The sequence below is a fragment of the Colias philodice genome, chromosome 3 (genome assembly GCF_061535455.1).
Source record: "Colias philodice isolate Cphi_HAF_F1 chromosome 3, ilColPhil1 Martin Lab GWU primary, whole genome shotgun sequence".
In the NCBI taxonomy this organism is placed as follows: Eukaryota; Metazoa; Arthropoda; class Insecta; order Lepidoptera; family Pieridae; genus Colias; species Colias philodice.
In genome coordinates, this window is record NC_143088.1 from 4,615,864 (window position 1) to 4,628,829 (window position 12,966).

Consider the following 12,966-nt stretch of genomic DNA (forward strand, 5'->3'; position numbering starts at 1 on the left):
ATTTTTGAACTGGGAACACGGGCATAATTTGTCCCGCCGTAAACCGTCAAATCAACACTGTACAGTATTTCTGTATAAAAATTTGTTAAGAATCATTAAGTGCAGTAAAATTTACGACAAACATAATGATTAGCATGTTATCAGACCCTTACAACAAAATACAACAATATAAGACGACTTATTTGTGAAATAATCGATAAATAGCAAACATAGTGTAGGTGGGTCGATTTTTTTGATGACCAGTGTATGTAATAAAATATTATTTAATAATATAATGCCATGTATCCAGCATACAAGATATATAACTTACTAGCTGTGCTCCGCGGTTTCACACGAATTGCTCCGCTCCTGTTGGTCTTAGCGTGATGATATATAGCCTTCTCCGATACATGGGCTATCTAACACCAAAAGAATTTTTCAAATCCGACCAGTAGTTTCTGAGATTAGCGCGTTTCAACAAACAAACTCTTCAGCTTTATTAGTATAGATAGAATAAAGATAGTACAGTACATATGCATATTCTGATTGTTTGCTACATTATATTAATTAGTATTTTTATTATAAAGACTTCTGAAATAATAATAATGATTTTTTTTTATAATCTTATAAACTAGAATGCCGAAAAATAAAAAAAATGTTACTACACTTCTCATGACATATGACTCATTAAAATATGTAAATACTTTAACATTTTTTTTTCAGGTAATGATACAAAAAATGTACAACATATTGTATTGGATAATTCTAAGATCATAAGCCTGAAGTCAGATTATGAGCTTATTAATCAATATCGTGACACTGTTGAAAAAAGGGGAGTACTGCTTGTCAAGGATATTGAGAAAGTTCCTTCAAACCTTGCTATGGCCTTCCATTATTACTGTGATGAATACAACCCTTTGGTTAAAAAGAGTGCAATTTTTTTTACTCTGAATGTTGCTGAATGTTCTACATTGGGTGGGTTTATTTATATATTTAGATAATATTTGAGTCTATAATCCATATCAATATTATGTTATTGTTATTTACATACTTTTAATCTTTCCAGATCAAAAACCAACACATGAATATATTGAGCGATGTCTTAAAACTAAATGGAAGGACGTACAAAAGGATAAAATTGGTCCACTTCTAACAAGGGTTGTTAATATTGTTGTTGATGTAATAAGTGTGTAAAATAAATATAGATAAAAGTTATGTTAGTTTTTACAACAGTATTTCAAAATTTTATACTTTTTATACAAAGGAATTGACTATTATTTGTGTGTCTTGTAGGATATGTATGATGTCAACCTATTTCGGATTGTTTTCAGTAAAATCAAAGTTTTCACAAATAACATATTATGTCTTCCTGTAAACCAGATTTGTTTATTAGTTTGATTCTTTAGTTATAAAATGTTTTGAGTACAAAATCAAGAAATTTGAAACTTATGTCATTTACAAATTAATCTGATTATCAATATTTCGCTCAGTGAAAACTTCCAGGAACACTAGAATTTGTCATAAATCATTATTCTTGTTTTATTTCATTTATAGCATTTAGTTGTGCATTCAAAATTAAATACAATGGAATTAAAATGTAATTTATTCATTAAAATGAACATGGTTTTTATGTATTCTAGTTTAATAAGTAATGAATAAATTATATTTTAAGCTTATTGTAACTTATTTAAAATGTTATTTATTTATTTTGTGAAATAAAAATTTAAACTATTTTTTCTCTATTAAGGGCTTGGTCTAGTAGTGCAAACAAATGCATCCTGTCATCCTATATGTAAATAATACAAATGTACTAAGGGAAAGTTGCTCCACTTAATTTTTAAAAATTAAATCATTCGTATAATTTAATATTCGTAATAAGTACCAAAAATGACAATTTGAAACAATTTTCGTGAAAATTACACGGGGTGATTTTTTTTAAAGTGAAACTTTTATTACATCGTCTCAAACTTTTTGGTCTGTGTAGCGCATGTCGCGTGTATCGCGGCTGCCGAGTAGGTATACCTACTCGGCAGCCGACCGTCACGCGACATGCGCTACACAAAGCAGTGTTCGGAACCGTTCGAACAGTTTCACTTTTACCGTGGTTTCATAAAACCACACAACATTTTTTTTATCAGTAAGTACACAAAATTTGCGAATACTTTCTATTGATATCTTCAACTTCATGTTTATATAACTGATCATCTTTTACAAAGAAATTTGGACGAAATATAAAAAAAATAAGCTTTCCATACAAAATGCATAACTCTATACATTTTTTTCGACCTAAGTTTCTTAGTGAAAGTTGTTCAGTTTAACTAATAAAACGGATAAACAAATTTTGTATTTAATAAAAAAAATGTAATGTTTGTGTTAAAAAATTATAAAATAGAAAAATACGCAAATGAAAACAAAAGATATTTATTTCTGACTAGCTTCCGCCCGCGACTCCGTCCGCGCGGATGTCAGTCTTCGCGTCTTCTACAGATTTATTATATTATGTATAATATATAGATTTATATTGATAAACCTAATAAATCTTTTGCTAGCATTCTGATGCTTTATCGGTTGCACTGGATTTATCTCTTTTTTTTCAATCGCTTGAATGATATAGGATGGGTCCTTGATGGGCATCGAATGCTGAAGTCTCGAATCAATCAATTCTGACAGTAGGCAATTTATGTAAAATCCAATAATGGTCCATCATTTTATTTTGCCTAAACGTTACATACTTTTTTATATATTCTATTTTATATATTCTATTTTTAACGAATGATTCACTCCAGTCCAAACAGCAAATAAGCAGACTTCTGCTTCTGCAACGTTTAGTTGTCCCTGAATTTGGAAAAAATAGTCATGATTCTTATCTATGACAGAAGTGTTATTTTTTGCATTGTATTTCAAATATTAAATTTTTTTTTAACCGCATCTTCCGCATTCATGTCTTTTGCCGGAATTAGACATTTAACTTCTACTAGTCCCATTTTCCCTTTTTGATATGGGAGTGTATAAAGTAAATTTTTTAGATATTTCTCGTTATACTTTTAAAAAGTTATTATTGTCATTTTGCTCATTAGGTAAAGTAATTTCGATATCAGTTTTAAGTTTTTTGATACCTGCAATAATAACGTCATAATCGCCTGCACATACTTATCGATTACACCCTGTATACAATCCACCATCCACATTCATAATGTTTTCCTGTCCTCCTCTCCTTTACGCTGTTCACCGATACATTTTAAATGAGTAAATCTGCTACCACTGAAGGATGTTTCATTGTGATCAGCAAATTTTCACCACTGTTGTCGATTATTTGTTTTTTATTTTAAATCAGCAATTGGGAATCATCAGTTTTGTTTTTTGCAGATTGGTGATGTACCCTAACAATACGTCGAAAAGGGAAAGCATCAACGAATTATCGTGTTCGTCCTCTTTTTTTATTCTTCGCGTCTCTGTTACTTCTGTTTGTTTAGTTCTCAACCCCACTGAATTTTGATGATGTGATGATAATCCATTCGTTTTAATATTGGTACTTAGAGTTTTTTGGTAGTTTTGTAGTTAGACTAAACTAGAAATGGTGGACTAAATTTGTCAGCGCGTCTGTAAGATCAGAATATAAAACCAACATCCTGTATTTAAGTTACAAAATTAATAATCAAACAACATGCCGCTACGTTGAAAATGACTAGAAGAAAAAATTAAAACACCTCGGATCAATTTTGGAGTAAACAAATCATTTTCCCCGTATGGGGATTTCCCCGGATGAACTTGGGAAGTTCAAGTTCTCAATACAAGTTTATATTATATTTTGTATTACTCAAACGAAAAATAAACATTTTTGGAACTTCAAAAAAATTATATTATGTGTCTTTCTAAAACACACAGCGTTGGTGAAGAAAGCTGTCTATGAATCCTATATATCTCTATGAAAAAGGGGCACCTTACCGAATATCGATGGATCTTTCACCTCACTAGCAAGAGCGCGTCCCTAGTATGTCATCTGTCATCGCCAATTTGACATCACCTTTGAAGCGCTGTCATCTGCCTCTGCCGGCATAGCGTTTATGAATTCGTGCGCAATAACATCGCGCAGAATATAATTAGTATTTATCTCTAGTAAAAGTGATCAGATTAAGTTACTTTTACCTGAATAAAACACATAAAGCGTTAAATTTTAGTAGTAATTGGTTTAGGAACGGAATTACATAGTTCCAATATGAAACACAAAAGACCACGTTGTCGGAAGAAAATTCGAAAACCGGTGCTTTGGTATGTATAATAGTGGCGGGAACTCTTTTTCGGGGTTGACTTTAGAAACGTGCGGCACGAATTTCGGCGCGATTTTAATTTTTATCGATCGATAATAATGCCCCGAAACATACATTAGCGGCTTTTCGTGCGGAAACGTGTAATTACAGAGAAATCTTTTTTTTTAATTTTTGAGATTATGTTCAAAATTGTTTGAGTTACATTGACAAAACTACAAGAATTGTGTTTGAAAGGGATAACAAATGTCTTAATGTACATATTAAAAACCATAGTTCATTCAAAAGCATGTTTCTAAGGGGACAACAATTCATACGGATTATTGGCGAGCATATGATTGTTTGGGGCAATATGGGTATGTTTATAAAAAAGTTAATCACTCAGACCCAGACAAGTGACAACCCATTTGTTGCCTCTGACCCATTTGAGTCCCAGTGGCATGTTGTAAAAAGATTTTTTAAAAAAGATAACTATAACCACCCAGCAAACTTCGGTAATAATATTATAGAGTATGTGGAGACGATGGGTGGAAAAAAATAAAATGGATCCATTCATTGCCATTGTAAATTGTATCAAACATGTATACAAGATTTGAATAAATAATTATTTTAAAAAAATGTTTTTATTGTATGTATATTGCACACAAATTGTTAATCACAGAAACGAATCTGTCCACCCCGATTCCACGTGGTACTTGTCTGTCATACACTAGAGAGTGTATTAAAAAAGTCGGAGGCGCGGAGGAGCGTGGCGCCCGCGTGTGCTGAGGAGCAGGCAGAGTCAAGCAAGCCGGAGTGGCTGAGGCTGGTCGCCAAAGGCGACCAAAAAGCCGAAGCTACGAAGGCGAGTGAAGACTCCTGCCTGCAACGAGGTACACGGGGGCAAGCGCCACGTTCTGCAGCGCCGGAGCAGTCAAGAAAGCCCATAATCTTCGTTATACATATTTCTAACTACATCACTACATAGTATAAAACAAAGTCACTTTCTCTATCCCTATGTCCCTTTGTATGCTTAAATCTTTCAAACTACGCAACGGATATTGATGCGGTTTTTTTTAATAGATAGAGTGATTCAAGAGGAAGGTTTTAGTATATAATTTATTAGGTTTAAGTCAAAGCGGGCGAAGCCGCGGGCGGTAAGCTAGTATAAATATAATCTCAAAAAAAATTAAAAAAAAATAGAAGGGGGGGTTTCCTCACCCCCTCACTTTATAGGGGGTCTCCCCTTACCTCCCCCCACCCTTTCCCTCCCCTCCCCCCCCTTAATTCGTGCCGCAAATTTCTAAAGAAATACCCTTTTTCGTCCTCGGAGGACGAGAGAAGCAATGGTTCGTCACTGCCCAAGAGACCGGGAGACGAGAAATTCCGTAAGTACAATCAGACTTGTCATAACATGTCCGGACTCGTGCATAGAATTCCATGCAACACGTGGCATACATATTTTCACAGTATTTGACACAAATACATCAATATTTAGATGTAGGTAGTTAATAATAAAACACAATGCATGCCTATAGTGAGATCGCTATATTATCATCGGGTTTATTTATCATACACAGGCACATTGGTTACTGTGTCAAGTATTGCTTTTAACCAGAATTGTGAGATATCGTTAGGCTACCTAGGTAGAAGGTACTTAGGTTTATGGAATCGACCGTGATCCCCTATGACTAACAAGCCCCAGCAGCAGGTAGTGAGGTATCTCAATCACTTTGACCATTCAATTGTAACTACCTCAACAAAAGTGAGTACCTACTACTTAGTGCCCACTACTACACAATTAGTTCAAAACAATTAAAAGGTACTTATATTTTAGATAGGTACAAAACCTGTCTATCACAATATTCTAAAGAGAAGAAATTGTTAATTAACTATTATAATATAATTTACATATCTATCATGTATCAAACATGTCACATATAGATTTTACATTACTTAAGATATGATATAGAATGTATAATGTGAACAACGGTCTCACACAATTTTCAGTATGAGGTACTGATTACTACAAGTTGAGATTACCTAGTTTATGGTAAATAATTCTTAACATAAAGAGCGTGTTTTCATAGTCAATTGATACCAGAATAAGCTTTGATTCTATGGGTACTTATTTGAATAAGCATTGAAAAATCATAAGAAATAGACATTGCGTATTAGGAGATGTAGATACGTTATCATCATCAAGGACCCATATTTACCATATCCCCGAACAGTTGAATGATATCATTCTTGCTTATAATGTTACCGATGATAATGATGTTTATCTAGTTCCTTTCTTACTTAAGTGAAAGAGCTTGCCTTAAAATTAACACTCAGGCGTGATAAAATTTTTATAATATCAACAGTAAAGTAACCAAAATCTTTGTATTTTTTATTTGTATCTTCTACAAAAATATGTACTGAAAATATGTACAAGGCGTCCTTAGCCATGATTAGCTTAGTATGGTTATGCTGAAAGAACTGAGTGTCCAGAAAGACACAGAAAAATATATGCCATACTTACATTCAGATATGCTTCTGGCAATAAGAGTTGATGGCTCCGCCAGGTTGATATTCAATCTGAGACACCTAAACACCTAGGTATTAACCAGGTAATTTTGATACATATCACAAGTTATAACGGTAATTAAATTTTTACAAAGCCAGGATTGGCTTGTAAAATTAGACATCATTGGTAACAGTAATGAGATTCTTCCAAGGCCAGGATTGGCTTGTACAATCAGGCATCAGTGGCCTATTTTCTGCCTGCATATTGCAGCCATTTCAAATGGTCGCGGAGACCCTACAAGCTAGAGGTGCCCTCTTTCTGTTTTATTTAAGCTATTAAGTTTGGTCTATTGAGACCGTTACAAAATTAACTTCACAGGTCTTGTAGACTGTGAGGATTTTGGAAAAGCTTGATTGGCACTACAGCCACATAAAGTCCATTGCCTTCTGGTTTAGTTGGACAATTATCTTTTGGGTCTACCATGACTAATCCAATTTAACTTCACAGGTCGCGGAGACCATGGAGGTTTTGGTAAAGCCTGATGGGCAGAACTATTCCAATTCAACTTCACAGGTCGCGAAGACCATGGAGATATTGGTAAAGCTTGATTGGCACTCCAATCACAAAAAGGGCCACAGCCCTCTGATTTAGTTAGACTATCAGGATTATTCTAATAATTTAACTTCACAGGTCTCGGAGACCATGGAGATTTTAGTAAAGCCACAGAATGAGCCACAGCCTTCTAGTTAGACAATTATCTTTTTGTCTACAAGGATTGTTCCAATTAACTTTACAGGTCCCGGAGACCATAGAGATTTTGGGAAAGCAGGTTTGGCACATCAATTACAAAATGTACATTGTAAACCTGGATACTTGTGCCTCATGTGTGATAGTATAGAAATGTCTGTGTTATTGCTAGTCCCAAAAGCTTCAAAGATAGAGCATACTGTGGTAGTCATTAAGAGGACCATGTCTTGCACTAAATAAGAGTTGCAGACAGTTCTAGACATCTAACACTGAGAGGACTGTACAGTTGTCGCCTCCAGGTATTTCTCTAGAGTTTCGCGCACAGCAGACCAAGAGAGAAAGGCTTTCCCTCTACATGCTACACAAGACTTACGAGCTGTGGAAAAGACAACATACACAGAAATGTCATAGTCTTTGTAAAAGAACAAGTTTGTCACTTCCTAACTACAGATACCGCGGATGCGGGCTGAGTAGGACATCTGAACAGTACTTACCTGTCAGAGAAATGGAGAGGGAAGCAGGGGACTTGGCCTTAGAATTTCTGACTTATATGTAGTGTACCATAGGTATGCAATAAAAATGCTTCTGAGTAGATTGAAAGGGGCGCACATCCTGTAGCCCAAGCAACCAATCAGACTTTGGTCGCCCACATACAAAGGTTGCTAACTCTCTTAGCCCTCACAATTGAGTAACTGTACCTAGATGAGAAGTTGAGAATAACTCTTGGCACGCTTCCAGGACGCCTAAATGGCTTTTGATTTAGATTGCCTCTCAAGAAATCTACCTGTACCGGAGTGGCTTCTCCTACCTTGTACAACAGGAAATATATTTCGGAGGCTCCTGATATGGTCCATTCCGCTATCCAAAGAGGTGCTTTAGTGCCAGGGCATATTTGCCAGAGCCTGCTTCGAATTATGCGACATCTGCAGTCGTTGATGGAGCTGACGCCTAGGCTGAATATTCCCTTCCAAGGATAATCCTCCAAGTGTACTAGCGCACCTCGCACCCCGGGACCCGGGCAAATACATAGCACCCAAGGGTGGCTTATGGTTAATATAATAAATAATAATAATATACGGGCATTTCTCCGCAACTCGATGTCAAGCGCCTAAAGATGGCTTATGGTTATTGACTATTATGGTTATATATGGTTATTGACCCGGAAGTCAGGAGCACTCAGACCATTGGTGAATGGCCTTACCCCCCAACTGCTCAGTCAGAAAAGGGGGGGGGGGAGAAAAAAGCCCATTGTAGAGCAAAGGAGAAAGAGCAGTTAGGTAGTGGTGCCCCTCCACAGTGCCAACATATGATCCTCCAAGCAGGAGGTGACTTTCATAATGCAAAAAAAAAAAAAAAAAAAAAAAAAGAAGAATGCATGTAATCTAGGACACAGAGATTCTATTTAGCTAATTAAATTAAATTAATTAATTTTAATTAGCCTAGGTCTATCATAAGCAAGCTGACCCTATTCTCTCAGGAGCTCTTATGCTATTACTGGGGTCAGGCCGAGAAGCTCATGACATGAACATGACTTCTGAAGATCTCAAAATAGAGTTTTTTATCGCAGCAAAGTAAGATTATAACCTGACCTGAATTTGGATATAAAATGGATACAACAACATATTATCCATCAGAGGTCGGTTGTGAGGACAACCAGACACATAAATATGCCCAGTGACCCATGTGGAAAGGTTGGTTCAAGTAACAAAGGACTGATTTTCAGTCTTAAAAGTAGATAATTGATTCTTATCTATAGAGGGGCGGACCCTTTAAGCTTGCAACACAAACCTTTATGTCTGGCTAGATAAGGTCCTTCCAGATCTTAAAGACAGTAGCAACCCTGTCCAGCAGTGGCTTCAAGAAGGTGGTAAGGGCACCAACCTGTTGAGGCAATGGAAGGACCATACGGTCCTTTATAAAGTTTTACTGTCAATCAGTCAATTTAGCCAGTGCCAGTGAGTCTGGTTTACTTTAAGGTAACCTTAAACTGTTTAATTAATTATTTAATTAATTGTAATTGATTTAAGATCCAAGTAATGATCAATGTGTAACAAACATGCTTAAAGCTTAAGGTACAGTTGTGTTAACATTGGTATTATAGTTATTTTATATACAGATGTTATTTACTGTAGTATTTAGCCTTAGAGGCTCCATTGTTTATCCTTGATGACATTGATCTTCCTTTGAGTTATAATTTTTAAAATGTTATTTTTATCTTATTATTTGAACTTTGATTTGTTTCAAAGATACAGAGAAATAATAAATCAGTTCTTAGGTTCTAAGACTTAGTTCATTAGTATTGGCTTATGATTATCTGAGGAGAATAATTTAAAATTTAGAGGATATATGGTTAGTTCTTACATGAAAGAAAAACAATTTTTGTTGTTGCTACATAACCCCCTTGTATTGTTTTTAGAATTTAAAATATAACTTTATTTTACAATACAAGAGGTTCATTTAACATTCTGAAAGGAATGAAATTTAGGTTGTTAATACTCTTAGGTATTACAATATTAACAAGATAATTTATTTTCAACATAGCGTTTGTATGTCTTTCTTCACCAGCAGATATCAAACACATCTTCACCAACGCTGTGTGTTTTAGAAAGACACATAATATTGATGTTTTGCATTAAAACAAAACATGTATTATGTGTCGAATAAAACACACAGCGTTGCAGTTTACTGCTTGCTGATGAAGATGCTATGCCGGCAGAGGCAGATGACAGCGCTTCAAAGGTGATGTCAAATTGGCGATGACAGATGACATACTAGGGACGCGCTCTTGCTAGTGAGGTGAAAGATCCATCGATATTCGGTAAGGTGCCCCTTTTTCATAGAGATATATAGGATTCATAGACAGCTTTCTTCACCAACGCTGTGTGTTTTATTCGACACATAATACATGTTTTGTTTTAATGCAAAACATCAATATTATAAGAAAATTTATGAGCTTACTTTAGTTTTAAAGAAATATACATCCCTTTACTGACACCCCGTAAAATAAAGAAATTGTTGCCAATCACCTTTGCAATCTATTTGGTTTCATTAACTTTATGTTCGAAGATAATTTTTTTTCTAGTAGTTACACGCGTATTTTTTTCGTTTATTTTCCATATCGAAATCAAATGTTTAAAAATACGAATATTTGTACAAAACTAAGATAAAAATAATCAATTAACAAAAATATTAAATTTAATGAAGTAGAGCAACTTTCACTTCGGTATGAAGGAAAATCGAGCGTAGAGCACACGTCAGAACGCTCCGGCCCAAGGAGCGCGACTAAAGAAATTCGCTAGGATTTTTCCTTATTATTTTAAATATTTTTTTAATGTTTAAAAAATTATCAAAATTCAAAAAAAATTTTTTTTAAAGGATTAATACTCATTGGTCTTCAACCAACTCGAATAAATTAATGGAAAAAATAACTTTTAGCAGTATTTATCAATCGATTTTGTAAGGCAAAAAATGGGAAATTTAATGAATTTATAACGCTCTAATTAAGAAAATCATAAGTTTTTCGGCAATTGTATTCAGCAGTTTTTAATAACGACTATATAAGGATAATAATGCGCTGATCAGATTATGTAAATTGTAATCGGTTGCAACGTAGTGAGTGCACAAACTTAGCTCGAAATGATTTTGGGGGAAAGAGACTTATCTTGAAGGTCTGATTAAGGTAACATAAAGTTACTTTATAAATGTGAAAAAATTCACGCGCATTGCGTATATAACACTAATTGATAAACAAGAAAAAAAAATTCAGTTTATCATTTCATTAGCCGGGAAAAAATTGTCAAATAACTTGTTGAAAACGCAATTTTGCTAGACTGCAGCCTTAATAATAAATGAAAGAATTTTTTACCAAAAATATATTTTTTATTACTATTAAGATTCTACATAGGCAAAGGCCACAATGCACTCTGATCTGAGGAATTATTGTCTGGTGGGTCACGCATATCATCAAGTGAATCCTGTTCTAGATCATTGTTGTTACGAGCTGATGAATATGAAGTTCTTAACTCCTCGTCTTCATCATGAGATTCTTCTGACTCATCTGATTCATCATTTCCTGAAATAGTAATATAATATTAAAAACGAACTTTTCAAATTAATATTAACCTATCAAGTGTGTGTATTGATTGTCCAATTTAATTAAGTAAACTTAGCTCATTAATTGAGGAAGGCTATAGGTTAAATAATATCATCACATTAGTACCAACAGGAGTGGAGCAATGCGGGTAAAAAGCTAGTAATAGTACTATTATATATATATTGTAATACATATATAAATTGAAAGAAGTATCATATAGACACTTGACTATGTGAATGTAATCAAACCTTCTTCTTCATCAGAATCGGCTTCCTCTTCCATTTGCTCTTGATCACTTTTACCAAGAGGCGCCCTTTTTGTAAACTGCTGACCGACAGTGGTCAACTGAAATTTTTAAGAAAAAGATGAATTAATAAAAAATATAAAAATTAATGTTGTGTGGTTTTATGAAACCACGGTAAAAGTGAAACTGTTCGAACGGTTCCGAACACTGCTTTGTGTAGCGCATGTCGCGTGACGGTCGGCTGCCGAGTAGGTATACCTACTCGGCAGCCGCGATACACGCGACATGCGCTACACAGACCAAAAAGTTTGAGGCGATGTAATAAAAGTTTCACTTTAAAAAGTTTTGGTTCTAATCAAAAATGAATCCCAAAATGTGTTGGTAAGCGCATAACTTGAGAACGGCTGACCCGATTTCGTTAATTCTTTTTTTATTATATTCCTTGAAGTACGAGGATGGTTCTTATGTAGAGAAAACGTAAACATGTACCACGGGCGAAGCCGGGGCGGACCGCTAGTAAAGAATAAATATGCATTCTAAGCTTTAAACCATACCCAGTGGTGACTAGCTTCCTCGAGAACAAGCAATTCCGTGTCCTCATCGCAAGGATTATCAGCATTAAACCATTTAGAGTCAACCATTCGCGGAAATAATGCTGGAAAGGGTATATCCATTTTTGAGTTAAATATTTACATAGGAAATGTTCTCGTTTACACAATTTGTTTTCTCGTCTGTACTTTGTTTCTTTTCATAACAGTTACTCAAAACAAATATATCTCTGAACAAATGACACATAGCTGTGACACTGACACTTAGGCCGGCCACATACATCAGTTTCCCTCATCCCTGACACGTTTGCCTGATCCGTTTTCCGTCTGTGGTTTTCCGAATCCGGGCCTTCGAACGCAGTAATTCATACAAAAGGTTTGGTGTGAAAGGGATAAAAAAACATACAGTCGTCATTCAAGGTCATATTTTCTTGTTACAAGTTAATGTTCAAACTGAAATCTCGTCATTCAAGGTCATATTTTCTTGTTACAAGTTAATGTTCATACTGAAATCTCCAGTGTATTAGATAATATAAGCTTCTTGATTATGCCATAAGTAAATGTATATATTTGAAGTAGTCTCTTTGGTTTGATTTTTCGAT

At 34.8% G+C, this 12,966-nt stretch overlaps 2 protein-coding genes across 9 annotated transcripts in view; one reads left to right on the plus strand and one right to left on the minus strand.

Moving 5' to 3' along the window:
- The window catches only part of TORIP (Torsin interacting protein), a 29,920-nt gene extending 28,209 nt beyond the window's left edge, over window positions 1-1,711 (plus strand). For all 7 annotated transcript variants that reach the window (XM_089714195.1, XM_089714192.1, XM_089714194.1 and 4 more), the window contains 2 exons: window positions 703-954; window positions 1,046-1,711. In XM_089714195.1, coding sequence (XP_089570321.1) covers window positions 703-954; window positions 1,046-1,173 — 380 coding nt within the window. In that variant the 3' untranslated portion in view covers window positions 1,174-1,711. The remainder of the gene's footprint in view (window positions 1-702; window positions 955-1,045) is intronic.
- Window positions 1,712-11,336: 9,625 nt separating this feature from the next.
- LOC149489568 (uncharacterized) lies at window positions 11,337-12,617 on the minus strand. 2 transcript variants are annotated; one of them, XM_089714201.1, is made up of 3 exons: window positions 12,371-12,617; window positions 11,824-11,917; window positions 11,337-11,551 (listed from the first exon to the last, which is right to left on the minus strand). In XM_089714201.1, the coding sequence occupies exons 1-3, from the start codon at window positions 12,488-12,490 to the stop codon at window positions 11,376-11,378; spliced, it is 390 nt and encodes a 129-aa protein (XP_089570327.1). In that variant the 5' UTR covers window positions 12,491-12,617; the 3' UTR covers window positions 11,337-11,375. The 2 variants fall into 2 exon arrangements, with proteins under 2 accessions (XP_089570327.1, XP_089570326.1); XM_089714200.1 differs by having other exon boundaries at window positions 11,821-11,917; window positions 12,371-12,615.
- Between the last annotated feature and the right edge of the window lie 349 nt (window positions 12,618-12,966).

Bases quoted from the DNA above. Each gene is read 5' to 3' on its own strand.
- LOC149489568 (XM_089714200.1), bottom strand. From the start codon at position 12,490: ATGGATATACCCTTTCCAGCATTATTTCCGCGAATGGTTGACTCTAAA. The intron at 11,918-12,370 runs GTATGGTTTAAA...TAAAAATTTCAG, and splicing joins AGGAAGCTAGTCACCACTGG to TTGACCACTGTCGGTCAGCA. The intron at 11,552-11,820 runs GTTTGATTACAT...TTACTATTTCAG, and splicing joins CGATTCTGATGAAGAAGAAG to GAAATGATGAATCAGATGAG.